At 38.3% G+C, this 19,681-nt stretch overlaps 1 protein-coding gene across 1 annotated transcript in view; it reads left to right on the top strand.

The window, feature by feature from the left end:
- Positions 1 to 19,211, top strand: part of LOC128217905 (gamma-tubulin complex component 6-like) — a 31,804-nt gene extending 12,593 nt beyond the window's left edge. The window contains exons 16-34 of the mRNA XM_052925362.1: positions 66 to 205; positions 646 to 788; positions 1,234 to 1,325; positions 1,702 to 1,790; positions 2,106 to 2,221; positions 2,501 to 2,669; positions 2,910 to 3,106; positions 3,352 to 3,505; positions 6,474 to 6,664; positions 6,950 to 7,455; positions 7,767 to 7,856; positions 8,081 to 8,237; positions 8,836 to 8,977; positions 9,420 to 9,614; positions 14,607 to 14,739; positions 15,246 to 15,334; positions 15,462 to 15,589; positions 15,836 to 16,032; positions 17,452 to 19,211. Coding sequence (XP_052781322.1) covers positions 66 to 205; positions 646 to 788; positions 1,234 to 1,325; positions 1,702 to 1,790; positions 2,106 to 2,221; positions 2,501 to 2,669; positions 2,910 to 3,106; positions 3,352 to 3,505; positions 6,474 to 6,664; positions 6,950 to 7,455; positions 7,767 to 7,856; positions 8,081 to 8,237; positions 8,836 to 8,977; positions 9,420 to 9,614; positions 14,607 to 14,739; positions 15,246 to 15,334; positions 15,462 to 15,589; positions 15,836 to 16,032; positions 17,452 to 17,540 — 3,017 coding nt within the window. The 3' untranslated portion in view covers positions 17,541 to 19,211. The remainder of the gene's footprint in view (positions 1 to 65; positions 206 to 645; positions 789 to 1,233; positions 1,326 to 1,701; positions 1,791 to 2,105; positions 2,222 to 2,500; positions 2,670 to 2,909; positions 3,107 to 3,351; positions 3,506 to 6,473; positions 6,665 to 6,949; positions 7,456 to 7,766; positions 7,857 to 8,080; positions 8,238 to 8,835; positions 8,978 to 9,419; positions 9,615 to 14,606; positions 14,740 to 15,245; positions 15,335 to 15,461; positions 15,590 to 15,835; positions 16,033 to 17,451) is intronic.
- The last annotated feature ends 470 nt before the right edge of the window (positions 19,212 to 19,681 follow it).

The following is a 19,681-nucleotide window of genomic DNA, read 5'->3' as shown; positions in this document are numbered from 1 at the left end:
ATATGTATGCAGAACTGTTATATGAATAATGTAGTTTGTAACATACAACTATGTTTACTCCTCAGACAAGCACTACTGGACGTCAGGCTACACTCTGGCCACGGAGAGGATTGAGGACAGTGTGCCCATGTTTCTACGAGACCTTGCCACCGACATCTTCATCTGTGGGAAGTCCATCAACCTGCTCAAGGCTTGCCACCGGGAGGTAGGTTCTTATTGAGGAGGTGGGGTGTGGGATGGTTGGGTCTTGTGTGAGGACAGTGTGTCCATGTTTCTACAAGAACTGACTTGCGATATATATTCATCTGTAGTAGTTGCATTATCCCAATCAAGGCTTGCAACAGGAAGTGAGGTCTGATTGAAGGGTTGGGGTGTAGCATATTCGAGGGAAGGTTTGTTTGGCCTTGGTTTCTATGAGTCATGGCCTTCTGAAATTTACATCTTTGGCAAGTCCATCATCCACCTTACGACCTGCAACGGGTTTCTGTTTTTTTTATACATTGGAACCTTTTTCAGTCATAAATTGTTTTTTTTATCAAATATTTCTTTTTTTTCAGTTGCTATTTATTATGTTCATATTAGCCAAGAAAGTACTGGTTACTGTTTAAATGTATTGACTGATACGGCTTATTTCCCCATTTTCAGCATTTTCTGTGTGATATTGATGATGTGCACATCCCTGTCATCCGACTGACATTCTCTGAGAAGGAGTTGCGCATCATGAAGGACCAGACCAGCATGTATGCCAGTCGCATGCAGCAGATCGCCAGACAGAGCACACTCTCTAGGTGGGTGAAATATACCTGAAATCTGCAAAAGTTTGATTTGACTTAAACATGGGATGTTCAAGGATGTGAGAATATATTAAGCAGAAGTATTTTATGTAACTGATCCTATGAGCATACTTGCTCGAGGGTTGGATTTTCCAATCTGTACCAGAAACACCTGATTGATACTTTTTCTTTCAAATTTTTTATTAATTTTGATGTTAGAAACACCGTTTCGTTATTTAGGGATGTCAAGGCTTTCAGTAGTCTGAAAACACTTGACCAGTATGCAAGAAAACGAATGTGCACAAACTATCAAATTTTACACCAAATGAATGAGAATTGTAGCAAATTTAAAAAGTTAACTGCTTCTGAGTTTAGACTAGAACAACGAGAATGTTGACAGATTGTCAAATAATTTTGTAATTTTAAACTATCTAGGCATGTTGATGATTTTTATTTATAGGGCGGAGAGAAGGGAAAGAGTGGAACAGGCCAAGAGAGACTTAATTACCATTGCAAGGCAGACAACTGCCAGGGAACTCAAACAACTCGAAGGTATAAACACAGACATGGGGTAGAGTGGGCAGGGGGTTGGAGGGGTTTAAAGCAGGGGAGGGTGGGAATGATAAGGGACGGCTGAGTTCAGACTCAAGGCCCAAAACTGAACATTTTTATTTAACCTTTATATGTTGAATTCTGCTAGAAATATCACCATTTGAAAGTGTTACTATTGTTTAAATATATTTTTAAAGGAATGAAATAATAACATTTTTTGTTATATAAAAAAATTGCTTTTCTGAGTATGAGTCCAGACTCAGACTTGAGGCCATTCATAAACTGCCATTCGCCCTGGCCCAATTTTCACTAACGCCTTGAGCTGTATGCTTATTTGTCATGTTAAATATTTTGTTCTGTGATGCATAAATTTTAGACCAGCTAGCAAAGAAGCGAAAGGCTGTGACAGCTAAGAAGAAAATAGAGCTGGATTTCCTGAAACAACAAATGGAAGGGGATCTAAAGGTGGCAATTCTTTACTATCAATAAGCGCTATTTTTATTTAAAAAACCTTTGATAATTACAATTACTTTTTCCATCAATCAGCACTGGTTACCTTTCCAGAGGTAGAATCACAGGCCTGATGTAGATACTGTTTTGTGTTCTAAATTGTCAAATTTATTACAAATCATAATTGTTCTTAAAGCTTGGAAAATATTTTTTCTGCGTTAAGTTATTTCACGCAGATTGTTCCATCTATAGTTGATTATTAGCTTGATCTTAGCTGTAAGATCTGAAATAAGATTAAAGGGTATGAATGATATCTTACAATACTCACAGAGACGAGCTGATGAGCATGTGGCTAAGAAGCAGGCCGACCGTGACTATATGGATGGTGTGGTGAACCGGGAATTGGCCCTGGATGAACATGAACTGGAGCTGGAGAGACAGGCTAGGTCAGGAACTGGTTTTGTTTTTTAATAATAAAATGGTGTTCAGCTTTAGATTATTGTAGAAAGGCTTCTGTGAGTTAATTTAAAGCCAACACAACATGGTCTTATTTTGGCCAGCTTACAACCCAGACAAGGTCTTGTTTAATATGCTTTAAATTTTTAAGTTCAAAAATATATATGGTTAAATAAACTAAAAAGGTAAGTCAGCTTTAAATTCTAGTTTTCTCTTTTCAAATTGCTTTTAATAAAGTTGTATTGAGCTCTATTGTTTTACTACCCCAGGGAGGAGATAATAGCGCACTACAGTGTCCTGAGTGAAGAGGCAGCTCATCGGGAACAGAAGGCCCTGTGGAGGGTACGGCGAGCGAGACTCGACATTGTGCGGACTGCCTTTTTACAGCAGGAGGAAGAGGCACTGGCTGACGAGATGGAGAAATACAGGCATGATCCAGTAGGTGAAGCACAGACACACCAGCATTTTAGAAATTTTCATATTGCAAATGACCATATCTGTAAATTAGGCTTGTTACATTTGTTATTTAATCTCTTTGAGAAGTTGTCTAATCATTAATAAAATAGTATCTTACCCTTTGTATTTCGTAAACTCATTGATATTTTATCCCTGTAATTCCATGTGTGCTCTTGTCTGCTAAGAATATCTTGCCCATTAATGTTTGTAAATTGTCTGCAGTCATCAGTGCCGACACAGGCGTTGCCTATAGTTAGGTCAGCCAGCGCAACTCCCATTTTGCCACAGTGGGTGGAGCATGGTCTCCATGGGGACACCGTCCATGTGGGAGGCGGGGAGGAGGCAGATGGGGAGCAGGCCCCAGAAATAGAGGGCGGGAGTAGCACCCTTCCAACATGGGCAAGGAAAGGACTGGAAAAGTGAGTGAAGTTTATCGTATGTAGGTCACAATACTCAATTGTTTGTTCAGGTCTCTGTTGTGTGATTGTAAGTTAAAGATATAAACTGAACTCACAATCAGGGTCAGACTGTAACTTTAAAACTTCAATGTCAACTCCATTGATGTCACAATCAAAGTATTTAAAGATGTCTTGTTAAATGGAGCAGAAATGAATAAGCAAAAAAGGAGATACGTTCAATTAAACAAAATTTTGCATTTGCTCAGGTATGGAATAAAATCCCCATCCCCTTCCAAGGAAGCCAATGCTAGACCCCTTTCCCCTAGTCCAAGGAAGAAGACACCCACTCGAAGGAGCCTGAATTCCTCGTTTCATGTCAGTGATGAGACAGAGGAGTCACTACAGAAACCAGCCATACAGGTACACATACAGGTTATTGCCAGATGAGTTGGTACAGAAACCAGCCATACAGGTACACATACAGCTTATAGTCAGAGGTGTGGCTACAGAAACCAGCCATACAGGTACACATAGGGCTTATTGCCAGAGGAGTTGATACAGAAACCATCCATACAGGTACACATACAGGTTATTACCAGAGGAGTTGGTACAGAAACCAGCCATACAGGTACACATACAGGTTATTGCCAGAGGAGTTGGTACAGAAACCAGCCATACAGGTACACATACAGGTTATTGCCAGAGGAGTTGGTACAGAAACCAGCCATACAGGTACACATACAGGTTATTGCCAGAGGTGTGGCTACAGAAACCAGCCATACAGGTACACATAGGGCTTATTGCCGGAGGAGTTGATACAGAAATCATCCATACAGGTACACATAGGGCTTATTGCCAGAGGAGTTGGTACAGAAACCAGCCATACAGGTACACATACAGGTTATTGCCAGAGGAGTTGGCACAGAAACCAGCCATACAGGTACACATACAGGTTATTGCCAGAGGAGTTGGTATAGAAACCAGCCATACAGGTACACATACAGGTTATTGCCAGAGGAGTTGGTACAGAAACCAGCCATACAGGTACACATAGGGCTTATTGCCAGAGGAGTTGGTACAGAAACCAGCCATACAGGTACACATAGGGCTTATTGCCAGAGGAGTTGGTACAGAAACCAGCCATACAGGTACACATACTGCTTATTGCCAGAGGAGTTGGCACAGAAACCAGCCATACAGGTACACATACAGGTTATTGCCAGAGGTGTGGCTACAGAAACCAGCCATACAGGTACACATACAGGTTATTGCCAGAGGAGTCGCTACAGAAACCAGCCATACAGGTACACATTCAGGTTATTATTGCCAGATGAGTTGGTACAGAAACCAGCCATACAGGTACACACACAGATTATATCCAGAGGAGTCAATACAGAAACCAGCCATACAGGTACACATACAGCTTATAGCCAGAGGAGTCACTACAGAAACCAGCCATACAGGTACACATAGGGCTTATTGCCAGATGAGTTGATACAGAAACCAGCCATACAGGTACACATACAGCTTATAGCCAGAGGAGTCACTACAGAAACCAGCCATACAGGTACACATACAGCTTATAACCAGATGAGTCACTACAGAAACCAGCCATACAGGTACACATACAGCTTATAGCCAGATGAGTCACTACAGAAACCAGCCATACAGGTACACATGGGGCTTATTGCCAGATGAGTTGATACAGAAACCAGCCATACAGGTACACATACAGCTTATTGCCAGAGGAGTTGGTACAGAAACCAGCCATATAGGTACACATACTGGTTATTGCCAGAGGAGTTGGTACAGAAACCAGCCATACAGGTAAACATACAGGTTATTGCCAGAGGAGTTGGTACAGAAACCATCCATACAGGTACACATACAGTTTATTGCCAGAGGAGTTGGTACAGAAACCAGCCATACCGGTACACATACAGGTTATTGCCAGAGGAGTTGGTACAGAAACCAGCCATACCGGTACACATACAGGTTATTGCCAGAGGAGTTGGTACAGAAACCATCCATATAGGTACACATACAGGTTATTGCCAGAGGAGTTCGTATAGAAACCAGCCATACAGGTACACATAGGGCTTTTGCAAGAGGAGTTGGTACAGAAACCAGCCATACAGGTACACATACTGGTTATTGCCAGAGGAGTCGCTACAGAAACCAGCCATACAGGTACACATACAGGTTATTGGCAGATGAGTTGGTACAGAAACCAGCCATACAGGTACACATAGGGCTTATTGCCAGAGGAGTTGGTACAGAAACCAGCCATACAGATACACATACAGATTATTGCCAGAGGAGTTGGTACAGAAACCAGCCATACAGGTACACATGCAGGTTATTGCCAGAGGAGTTGGTACAGAAACCAGCCATTCAGGTACACATAGGGCTTATTGCCAGAGGAGTTGGTACAGAAACCAGCCATACAGGTACACATAGGGCTTATTGCCAGAGGTGTGGCTACAGAAACCAGCCATACAGGTACACATACAGGTTATTGCCAGAGGAGTTGGTACAGAAACCAGCCATACAGGTACACATACAGGTTATTGCCAGAGGAGTTGGTGCAGAAACCAGCCATACAGGTACACATACAGGTTATTGCCAGAGGAGTTGGTACAGAAACCAGCCATACAGGTACACATACAGGTTATTGCAAGAGGAGTTGGTACAGAAACCAGCCATACAGGTACATATAGGGCTTATTGCCAGAGGAATTGGTACAGAAACCAGCCATACAGGTACACATACAGGTTATTGCCAGAGGAGTCACTACAGAAACCAGCCATACAGTTACACATACAGCTTAAAGCCAGATGAGTCACTGCAGAAACCAGCCATACAGGTACACATACAGCTTATAGACAGAGTTGCAACAATAACAAGCCATACAGGTATTGGCTTATAGCCAGAGATGTCACTGCAGAAAGTTATACAGGTATGCATACAGCTTAAAGCCAGACGATGTGCTACAGAAACAAGCCATACAGGGTAACATACTCAGGTGCACATGCGAGTGGAGTTGCTACATGAGCCAGTCATACAGGTATACAAAAGGTTTAGATATAGCCGCTTTCAGTCTGTCAAATGAGTGTTTATTTTTCTCAGCTGTGTGATGGAAGTACTTTTGAATACTTTCTATACATATAATATTATTTTCAAATACTTATTTGAATATTGAAGGGTTAAACACATTTTTTTCGAAATGAAAAGTTTTGAAACATTTAACATTAAAAGATTTCAAAATAAATTGTAGACATAAAAATAGAAACATATTGACACATCATAGCTGGTATTGCTGAACAAATAAATGAAAAAGCTATTTAATCAAGCATAGATGTGACAAATAGCAATTGATATATTTCAGACTTTCCAACACATGCATGCTACAACAGAGACATCTACAGAGGTATCGAAGGCATCTGTCCGTACAGTGGAGGACCGACACGCATCCAGGGAGTCGGAGGCTGAGAGTGAGGCCCGTCCAGGCGTGAAGGCAGTCGGTAATCAGCACATCTCACTGCAGACCCAGGAGGACACTGCCCGGCCTCATATCAGGTAGATTGGGGAGCAAGGGAATGGAAAATTACCTTGAAATTGCATCAATTTATTTCAAATTCGTATGCAAGTAGACATTATAAGAAAATAATTTCCTTAACTGTAAAAAGTATTAGCTAAATGAAAGGGTTTCTGAAGTATGAAATACAACTGCATGCACATGTATATTAGTTTAATCAATTTGAGAGTAAATCTTGTTTTTTCCATTTAGGTTTACTCCTTGTGGATTAATGAACAAGTATATAAACTCCTGAAAAATTATATGTATTTTATGTTTATTTGAAGATCCTATGAGGACAGACATGCCAACAAGCGCTCAGATGAACCAGAGCCGGACATTGCACCCAAACTGAAGCTGGGAGTCATGCATTCCAGCACTGAGTCCAAACCCATGGAGTGGAAGGTGAAGAAACAGAATGTGTTTGGCCATGTGTCCCAGATCAGTGACAGCTATGAATTCAAAATGCCAAAATTAAAGAAATCTACACAGTTTTCCGCTTCCAGAGAATCTGAATGGTCCACAGATTTCTGTATAAAACCGAAAATTCGTATAAACAAACTCCAGACAGCAAACACCCAGTCAGAGGATGGCGAGACAGAGAGGAGGCGGGCAATAAAGATGAGTGACAGAATGTCGGCCACGAAGGAGTCAGAGTATATTGACCATGAGAAGAAGCGTGTACAGATGTTTAAGGAAAGGAACGTCTTTGGCCATGCTACTGACTCCACTGTGCAGAGACTGCTGTACGAGGGCAAGTTTGGACGGAGTTTGAACAATGAGGATGAAGAAGGTACATGCAGACTGGTTATTTACTGAAAGTTAGTTTGTTGTTGTGATCTTAAACTATAGTCTGGATGTTTCAGTTTAAATCTACTGGCCATTTTAAATGATTTACTGACATTCTACTCTTATCAGTGTTCATTAGGATTTTTTGCTGTGAATGTAAATGTTTAAGATTTACAAACATAAAATTATTGCCTAATATTATCATTTTGTAAGAAGAGTCATTTAAAAATTTGGTTAAAGCAATCAACATATTGGTTTGACATGATGTGAATTGTTCATTCCTAGCCCGACTGACATATTGTATGCCTATTATAGGTGGTAATATACGCATAGTCCCGCCCTTGGAGGAGATTGAGTGGCTGACCAGCGAGGTGGAGCCTTACCAGGACGACTTTACTTGTCTTGGTTAGAGCTACCTCAATATTAGGGCCCTGTGCTATTGAATTTGAATGTTCCATTTATGATGATATAATCCTGTTTGTTTAAATTTTGTGTTAAAAATGTATTTAGTCTCACAAACAACATCTTTTCCAAACTATTAGTTTTCTTGACATCATATTTATTCACTGTAGTTGATAAATAAACTTTTTACTGATCAAATTTTTCTATGATAACATTTTCGGTTGCAGACAAGCCCATTAAGGCCGACCTTCTGTCCAGCCTTCCTGGTGTCCAGTATGGTAGATACAGCAATTACCCCGGTAACCATGGCGACACAACGGGGTATGAGTACCTGCCCCTAACTGCTGTCATGCAGAGCTCAGTCAGAGCTGCACTTGAGGCTCAGTAAGTAGATAGGAACATTATGTGAAATAAAAATCAAAGATTGCCTTGGTTTTCTCAATTATATTATTGAAGTGTGTAGGTAAAAATACATGATTTACCTGTATTTCATGCTTTCCTTTGTTTATTGGAATTATAACGGTGGTTTATATCTTGTTTGAAACAAAAGGATTATCAACATATAATTTCACTGTTTTCTCAGATTGTACCAATTTCATTGTAAAAATGTAACATAAACACATATGATGCTGGGAAGAAAATGCAGTGATATAATTTAGTTTTGTTTCTGACATGATGTCATTTAGTTAAAATTTTGCGCATTTTGCAGATTTAATTTCAATTAAATTTAGGTTTCATTTAATTATAAGTATGAAATAAAAAAGAAAAATTGTTTGTTTCAGTGTAAGATTGCAATATATATATATCACCTTGTGAACACCAAAAGTAAATACTTCACCAATGGCAAAGCCACTAGTGAAATATTACTTTAGTCTTCACTTGGTGAAATATATTGCTATTTTGCACTGAAAACAATTGTCCTCTTTATCTTGTTTTATCGTCAACACATGCATTGTAAATGCCAAAAATATATTTTACCCAGGGTATTGCTGGTTAACCGTAGCTTGGTGGAGTATTTCCTGGCAGACCTACGGATTGAAGACCACTTCCTGGCGCTGCGGCGTTACCTGTGTATGGCTGATGGAGATTTCTCTGAGATACTTTGTGACCTTCTCATGGAGAAGGTAAGCTGTATTTGATCCAGTGAATTGGTACTGTCATGTTATGTTATGAACAGGTGATCGATAGTCATTACTGAGATGCATATTAACATGTTCACTTGATAGTTATTTTGTCTGTTTCAATGAAATAAATTAGGGTAAGAATAGTCCAGTTGTAGTTTTGTCCGACTTTCGGCCAAGAGGTTCAGGGCACAATACCCATGAGTGGTACTTTCTTATTATTTCAAAATGAATGTCAATACTGGTTTCTGCGGAAGCTTAATTCTGTAAGCCTTCAGTTTATGTAACAATGAAGCTAAAAGAAATTGGCATAGGCTACAGGAACACTTGATCTCTAATCTTACTAATGCACTTTGCTATAAATTTTGCCAATTTCAAAGGAACTATGACTCATGGATGTTTTTGGTGATCAGACAATACCATGAATAATTATTCTCTATTACAGTTGGGAACAAACCCTCGCCCAAGAGATCTGATCAACCCCATGTTCCTGAACAACTGTCTCAATAAGGCTGTGCGTCTCTCTGTGAATGCCGACGACAAGTACGCAGATAACCTGAGTTTTCTGCACAAGTATGTGCCCCGAGTGTTTGAACAGACTTCTCCTGAACTGTTCGACTGCATACAGCTTCACTACGAGGTAACAGTTTGTTTTTCTGACCAATTTGGGGCAGAAATTCAGCCCCAGTCCAAAGGCTAAAACATACGCTCTTTTCCAGATTGTGGAAATAAAATTCACAACTTTATGTTTTGAAAAAAACGAGTTTTTATTAATATTATTAATTCAGACCTTGACTGTTGTGGAGGAAGAAGATATATCACATTGTTGGTGATATGTTCACAATGAAGGACACTATATGTTCACAATGAAGGACTCTATATGTTCACAATGAAGGACTCTATATGTTCACAATGAAGGACTCTATATGTTCACAATGAAGGACTCTATATGTTGACATTGAAGGACTCTATATGTTCACAATGAAGGACTCTATATATTAACAATGAAGGACTCTATATGTTAACAATGAAGGACTCTATATGTTAAAAATGAAGGACTCCACATGTTCACAATGAAGGACTCTATATGATGACGATGAAGGACTCCACCTGTTCACAATGAAGGACTCTATATATTAACAATGAAGGACTCCATATGTTAACAATGAAGGACTCTATATGTTCACAATGAAGGACTCTATATGTTGACAATGAAGGACTCTATATGTTGACAATGAAGGACTCCATATGTTCACAATGAAGGACTCCATATGTTAACAATGAAGGACTCTATATGTTGACAATGAAGGATTCCACATGTTCACAATGCAGGACTCTATATGTTGACAATGAAGGACTCTATATGTTGACAATGAAGGACTCTATATGTTCACAATGAAGGACTCCATATGTTAACAATGAAGGACTCTATATGTTGACAATGAAGGACTCTAAATGTTCACAATGAAGGACTCTATATGATGACAATGAAGGATTCTATTTGTTCACAATGAAGGACTCTATATGATCACAATGAAGGACTCTATTTGTTGACAATGAAGGACTCTAAATGTTCACAATGAAGGACTCTATATGATGACAATGAAGGATTCTATTTGTTCACAATGAAGGACTCTATATGATCACAATGAAGGACTCTATTTGTTGACAATGAAGGACTCTAAATGTTCACAATGAAGGACTCTATATGATGACAATGAAGGATTCCACATGTTCACAATGCAGGACTCTATATGATGACGATGAAAGACTCCACATGTTCACAATGAAGGACTCTATATATTAACAATGAAGGACTCTATATATTAACAATGAAGGACTCTATATGTTGACAATGAAGGACTCTATATATTAACAATGAAGGACTCTATATATTAACAATGAAGGACTCTATATGTTCACAATGCAGGACTCTATATGTTCACAATGAAGGACTCTATTTGTTCACAATGAAGGACTCTATATGATCACAATGAAGGACTCTATTTGTTGACAATGAAGGACTCTATTTGTTGACAATGAAGGACTCCACATGTTGACAATGAAGGACTCTATTTGTTGACAATGAAGGACTCTATATGTTGACAATGAAGGACTCTATATGATGACAATGAAGGACTCCACATGTTCACAATGAAGGACTCGATATGATGACAATGAAGGACTCCACATGTTCACAATGAAGGACTCTATATATTAACAATGAAGGACTATATGTTCACAATGAAGGACTCTATATATTAACAATGAAGGACTATATGTTAACAATGAAGGACTATATATTAACAATGGAGGACTCTATATGTTAACAATGAAGGACTCTTTATGATTACGATGAAGGACTCCACATGTTCACACTGAAGGACTCTATATATTAACAATGAAGGACACTATATGTTCACAATGAAGGACTCTATATGTTCACAATGAAGGACTCTATATGTTCACAATGAAGGACTCCACATGTTCACAATGAAGGACTCTATATGTTGACAATGAAGGACTCCACATGTTGACAATGCAGGACTCTATATGTTAACAATGAAGGACTCAATATGATGGCAATGAAGGACTCAACATGTTCACAATGAAGGACTCTATATGTTGACAATGAAGGACTCCACATGTTGACAATGCAGGACTCTATATGTTAACAATGAATGACTCAATATGATGGCAATGAAGGACTCAACATGTTCACAATGAAGGACTCTATATGTTGACAATGCAGGACTCTATATGTTAACAATGAAGGACTCTATATGATGACAATGAAGGACTCCACATGTTGACAATGCAGGACTCTATATGTTAACAATGAAGGACTCGATATGATGGCAATGAAGGACTCAACATGTTCACAATGAAGGACTCTATATGTTGACAATGCAGGACTCTATATGTTAACAATGAAGGACTCTATATGATGACAATGAAGGACTCCACATGTTCACAATAAAGGACTCCACATGTTGACAATGCAGGACTCCACATGTTAACAATGAAGGACTCTATGTTAACAATGAATGACTCTACATGTTGACAATGAAGGACTCTATATGTTGACAATGAAGGACTCTATATGTTCACAATGAATGACTCCACATGTTGACAATGCAGGACTCCACATGTTAACAATGAAGGACTCGATATGATGACAATGAAGGACTCCACATCTTCACAATGAAGGACTCTATATGTTAACAATGAAGGACTCTACATGTTGACAATGAAGGACTCTATATGTTGACAATGAAGGACTCTATATGTTAACAATGAAGGACTCTATATGTTGACAATGAAGGACTCTATATGTTCACAATGAATGACTCCACATGTTGACAATGCAGGACTCCACATGTTAACAATGAAGGACTCGATATGATGACAATGAAGGACTCCACATCTTCACAATGAAGGACTCTATATGTTAACAATGAAGGACTCTACATGTTGACAATGAAGGACTCTATATGTTGACAATGAAGGACTCTATATGTTAACAATGAAGGACTCTATATGATGACAATGAAGGACTCTATATGTAAACATTGAAGGACTCTATATGTTGACAATGAAGGACTCTATATGTTGACAATGAAGGACTCTATATGTTAACAATGAAGGACTCTATATGATGACAATGAAGGACTCTATATGTTAACAATGAAGGACTCTACATGTTGACAATGAAGGACTCTATATGTTGACAATGAAGGACTCTATATGTTAACAATGAAGGACTCTATATGTTGACAATGAAGGACTCTATATGTTGACAATGAAGGACACTATATGTTAACAATGAAGGACTCTACATGTTGACAATGAAGGACTCTATATGTTGACATTGAAGGACTCTCTATGTTCACAATGCAGGACTCTATATGATGACAATGAAGGACTCCATATGTTGACAATGAAGGACTCTATATGTTCACAATGAAGGACTCTATATGTTGACAATGAAGGACTCTATATGTTGACATTGAAGGACTCTATATGATGACAATAAAGGACTCTACATGTTGACAATGAAGGACTCTATATGTTGACATTGAAGGACTCTCTATGTTCACAATGCAGGACTCTATATGTTGACATTGAAGGACTCTCTATGTTCACAATGAAGGACTCTATATGTTCACAATGAAGGACTCTATATGTTGACAATGAAGGACTCTCTATGTTCACAATGAAGGACTCTATATGTTCACAATGAAGGACTCCATATGTTGACAATGAAGGACTCTATATGTTAACAATGAAGGACTCTATATGTTGACAATGAAGGACTCTATATGTTAACATTGAAGGACTCTATATGTTGACAATGAAGGACTCTATATGTTGACAATGAAGGACTCTATATGTTAACAATGAAGGACTCTATATGATGACAATGAAGGACTCTATATGTTAACAATGAAGGACTCTACATGTTGACAATGAAGGACTCTATATGTTGACAATGAAGGACTCTTTATGTTAACAATGAAGGACTCTATATGTTGACAATGAAGGACTCCATATGTTGACAATGAAGGACTCTATATGTTAACAATGAAGGACTCTATATGTTGACAATGAAGGACTCTATATGTTGACATTGAAGGACTCTCTATGTTCACAATGCAGGACTCTATATGATGACAATGAAGGACTCTATATGTTGAAAATGAAGGACTCTATATGTTGACAATGCAGGACTCTATATGTTGACAATGAAGGACTCTATATGATCACAATGAAGGACTCTATATGTTCACAATGAAGGACTCTATATGATCACAATGAAGGACTCTATATGTTCACAATGAAGGACTCTCTATGTTGACAATGAAGGACTTTATATGTTGACAATGAAGGATTCTCTATGATCACAATACAGGACTCTATATGATGACAATGAAGGACTTTTTATGTTGACAATGAAGGACTCTATATGTTGACAATGAAGGACTCCATATGTTAACAATGAAGGACTCCACATGTTCACAATGAAGGACTCTATATGTTAACAATGAAGGACTCTACATGTTGACAATGAAGGACTCTATATGTTAACAATGAAGGACTCTCTATGTTCACAATGAAGGACTCTATATGTTCACAATGAAGGACTCTATATGTTGACAATGAAGGACTCCATATGTTAACAATGAAGGACTCTATATGTTCACAATGAAGGACTCTATATGTTGACAATGAAGGACTCCATATGTTAACAATGAAGGACTCCACATGTTCACAATGCAGGACTCTATATGTTGACAATGAAAGACTTTACATGTTGACATTGAAGGACTATATGTTGACATTGAAGGACTCTATATGTTGACATTGAAAAGTCTATATGTTGACATTGAAGGAGTCTATTTAACTTTGCTCATGATCATTTAAAGGTCTTGATAGAGCAATATATCTGATGCCAAGAAATGGTACCTTATAAAATGAAACAATGAACTTAATCTTTACTGTCAGAAAATTAAAAAATGTAAAGAAATCAGTATAATTAATTTCATTTAAAAATAATTCTTGCTTCACCGTATTGTGAGTGTGTCAGTTGGCCCTTTAACATTAAAGTCCCTCTATTACACCACCTGTACAGGTAGCATGGCCAATGAACATAGTGATTACAAAGAACAGCCTGCACAAGTACAGTCAGGTGTTTTCCTTCATGCTACAACTCAAACGTGTTGTCTGGATCCTTAAGGACGTCTGGCACAGGCTCAAGAGAGATGGTACGTGCTGACAGATAAGGCCTGACCCTAGATTTTATAAATGAACTCACTGTTAATGCTTATATGCATTTAGAATTACCTGAAGTTTCCATTAATCTAGCAGTATGATTCTTTTGGAGATTCAATGAAAAGTATTTTCAATATAGGTAGCAAGATTAAGTATATCAAGATCAAGCAACCATAGAAGGGAGACTTAGTTTAATTGTCATTTTTGTAAACATCTTTTTTTGGCAAGTAATAACTAAGTGCCTTGGTGAATTTTCTTTTATTCATCATACTTCTTATCGTATCATACTTCTTTGCATAAACATGTCTTATGTGTAATTTCAAAAATGAGATTAATGGTGGTTAAACTAAAGAAACCATAAAGTTATGTTGATATGTACCATGCTCCTGTAGAATTCACAACAATAGCAAAGATGGAGTCTGCTTTAACCTTGATAATGCCGTACCAGTATGTGTCATGTCACTTAAGGGTCTGTCTACAAAATTCCTATATCTTCCAGCGTTAATTCACCGCCTGGACCAGCTGTACGAGTTCCGGGAACTGCACTTATTCAGACAGGAGATGCAACTCTTTGTGAAAGTCATGCAGGTAGGTTGCCTGTCATTTCAAACCTTTTGGAAAATATAAGGTATTTTATGGTGGTTCTTTTTGAGAGAGATGAACAAAAAACAAACAAGCTTTGACTGTGTGTACAACATGACTGTTATATTTTCAGGAGTACATATCTCACCAGATAGTGGACGTAACATGGCAGGAGTTTCAGACGGCCCTCGCCTCTGAGATCCGCAGTCTTGATGACCTCCACGAGGCTCACAACACTTACCTCAATAACGCACTCTTCAGGTAAAATTGTTTTAGTTTGAAAGTTGTACACCTTATTAAATGTAATTTAGATGTTTTTAGACTTTGAAGCATTGGTTCCTACTCAATTTCTTAAAATTTCTTTGAAATGTTATCTAACATGAACATTTAAAATGGCTTATCTTCAGTATAAATGATTTAAATTGGACAGAAATGTTTCCATGCACAGTAATTCTGGCGTATTAAGAATACACATATTATGAGCCTTGACATATAAATCATTTTCAGATGCCTGTTGACAAAGAATGCAGCATCGCTGATGAAGATAATCCAGGACACATTCTGTCTCATCCTGAAGTTCCACCGTCTGCTGGTGATGGGCGGCTGGGAGTCTGGGCGGGATGGGGTGCAGACCCACCAGAACTACGCCCATCTCAAACACACATACCGTTCCTTTCATGAACGCTCTGTCTTCCTGTTTAAAGGTGCGATCATATTGACTAATATTTGATTGTATATTAATGTTAATGTGTACACCTTTGAAATCAGTTATCAGTTGAAGTTTATTTGTAAGCCAAGTATATTTCTTTTTAGCTCGACTATTCGAAGAATATGGAGAGCTATACTACTCACCCAAGCGTCGCCGTCACCCCTTGGTTAAGGTTTTGCGTGCAAGCACACATAGGTTAATATCTCAGCAACTTCTTGAGGTATTGCATTGAGACTTTATACAATGGTACTCAACCATCCAACCTACTTAATTAATCAAGTTTGATAAATCTACATTGCATTTAATGCCAATAATAGGCCTTTATTATTTGACTTAGAAATTCTGTTAAAGGTTTTGCGTGCAAGCACACATAGGTTAATATCTCTGCAACTACTTGAGGTATTGCATTGAGACTTGATACAATGGTACTCAACCATCCAACCTACTCAATTAACCAAGTTAGATAACTCTACTTTGCATTTAATGCAAATAATAGGCCTTTATTATTCGACTTAGAAATTCTGGTTAAGGTTTTGCGTGCAAGCACACATAGGTTAATATCTCTGCAACTACTTGTGGTATTGCATTGAGACTTGATACAATGGTACTCAACCATCCAACCCAATTAATTAACCAAGTTAGATAATCTACTTTGCATTTAATGCAAATAATTGCCCTTTATTATTCGACTTCGAAATTCTGGTTAAGGTTTTGTGTGCAAGCACACATTATTTTAATATCAAAGCAACTACTTGATGTATTGCATTGAGACTCGATACAATGGTACTCAACCATCCAACCTACTTAATTAACCATGAAAGATAACTCTAGTTTCATTTAATGCAAATAATTGCCCTTTATTATTCGACATAGAAATTCTGGTTAAGGTTTTGCGTGTAAGCACACATAGGTTAATTTCTAAGTAACTGCTCGATGTATTGAATTGAGACTTTATAGAATGGTATTCAACAACTCAACGTAATTGAATAACCAAGATATATAACTGTATTTTGCAAATAATTGCCCTTTATTATTAGACTTAAAAAATCTGGTTGAAATTTTCCATGTAACCACATTTATGTTACTATCTCAGCACATCATGAATTGCATTGAAATCTAATCTAACAGTGATCCATGCATGTTTGGCCAAAACTTTTCAATCCTTACTCTGAAAAGCGGCGGAATAGTCGAGCGCGCTGTCTCTGTGACAGCTCTTGTTTAATGTTTGTCTGATGTTTAGCATTCCTTTTAGTATTACCATTATTGTATGAAAGCATACCTACCATATTCATTCCTTAGATCTACAATGCCCATGGGAGGACACAAGATATTGCATTATGGTGAGTAGAACTATTGAAGATAATGCAGCTCTACTTAACTGTGATTCTATTATACATGTACTTGTTTGCTTCAGTTGTGAGCAAGCTAGCGGACCGTGGATACGAGCCCCATCTTCACGATCTCTTGCTAAGACTCAACTTCAACCACTACTACGACAGATAGCATTACAGCTGGACATTAGACTCCACTTCAACCACTACTACGACAGATAGCATTACAGCTGAACATTAGACTCCACTTCAACCACTACTACGACAGATAGCATTACAGCTGGACATTAGACTCCACTTCAACCACTACTACGACAAATAGCATTACAGCTGAACATTAGACTCCACTTCAACCACTACTACGACAGATAGCATTACAGCTGAACATTAGACTCCACTTCAACCACTACTACGACAGATAGCATTACAGCTGAACATTAGACTCCACTTCAACCACTACTACGACAGATAGCATTACAGCTGAACATTAGACTCCACTTCAACCACTACTACGACAGATAGCATTACAGCTGGACATTAGACTCCACTTCAACCACTACTACGACAGATAGCATTACAGCTGGACATTAGACTCCACTTCAACCACTACTACGACAGATAGCATTACAGCTGGACATTAGACTCCACTTCAACCACTACTACAACAAATAGCATTACAGCTGAACATCAGACTCCTCTTCAACCACTACAACGACAGATAGCATTACAGCTGAACATCAGACTCCACTTCAACCACTACAACGACAGATAGCATTACAGCTGAACATCAGACTCCACTTCAACCACTACTACAACAAATAGCATTACAGCTGAACATCAGACTCCTCTTCAACCACTACAACGACAGATAGCATTACAGCTGAACATCAGACTCCACTTCAACCCCTACTACGACAGATAGCATTACAGCTGAACATCAGACTCCACTTCAACCACTACTATGACAGATAGCATTACAGCTGAACATTAAACTCCACTTCAACCACTACTACGACAGATAGCATTACAGCTGAACATCAGACTCCACTTCAAACACTACTACGACAGATAGCATTACAGCTGAACATTAGACACCACTACAACCACTACTACGACAGATAGCATTACAGCTGAACATTAGACTCCTCTTCAAACACTACTACGACAGATAGCATTACAGCTGAACATCAGACTCCACTTCAAACACTACTACGACAGATAGCATTACAGCTGAACATCAGACTCCACTTCAACCACTACTACGACAGATAGCATTACAGCTGAACATTAAGACTCCACTTCAACCACTACTACGATAGATAGCATTACAGCTGAACATTAAACTCCACTTCAACCACTACTACGACAGATAGCATTACAGCTGAACATTAGACTCCACTTCAACCACTACAATGACAGATAGCATTACAGCTGAACATTAGACTCCACTTCAACCACTACTACGATAGATAGCATTACAGCTGAACATTAGACTCCACTTCAACCACTACTACGATAAATAGCATTACAGCTGAACATTAAACTCCACTTCAACCACTACTACGACAGATAGCATTACAGCTGAACATTAGACTCCACTTCAACCACTACTACGACAGATAGCATTACAGCTGAACATTAGACTCCACTTCAACCACTACTACGATAAATAGCATTACAGCTGAACATTGTTTGGGACAGAGAGACCCGAGTGTGAAGACAATTAGAAATATTGAGAATCTCTATATTAAGCCATGTGAATCTTCAATAAGTGTGTAGTCTTGCCAAACACTGTATTTTTGGAAGACTACTTCAATGTATATAAAATGCCATATTCTCTAAAGGTGTTGTTATGCTTATTTATTTTATTTTTTGAGGGGGGGTGGTAGTTTTCACTCTTACACTATATTGAAAACTTTGCAAACCCCATCTGACAGGAACTGCTGGCCAGTTTTCAAAATAAGTTCACAGAAATGTTCCTTAGATGACTCTTTATTAATTTCCTTCATTTTTTATTTAAAAAAAGCCAGTTTGTTTAATTCTTGTGTACAGGGGTCAGGGCTAGTTTTCTCTACATGTAAATACAGTGGCTGGCCATAACTGAGACAAAATGGCTGCCTGAAAAGGGAGTTGACTGCTTACTTGTTTTTGGTGGTTTATTTTGGGGAGTTATCTTTCTCTTTGGTAATTTCTTTTGTTTTAAGATGCAATATACACATGTAAGTTGATGCAAAAAAAAATGTTTTTTAATTTAAATGCATTATCATGTGCAACTCATTTGACTTTAATGATCAAAACAAAAAAGTGTAAGAC

Source organism: Mya arenaria, chromosome 14 (genome assembly GCF_026914265.1).
Source record: "Mya arenaria isolate MELC-2E11 chromosome 14, ASM2691426v1".
In the NCBI taxonomy this organism is placed as follows: Eukaryota; Metazoa; Mollusca; class Bivalvia; order Myida; family Myidae; genus Mya; species Mya arenaria.
Note: the sequence above shows the minus strand (reverse complement) of the source record. Positions and strands in the feature narration are given on the sequence as shown.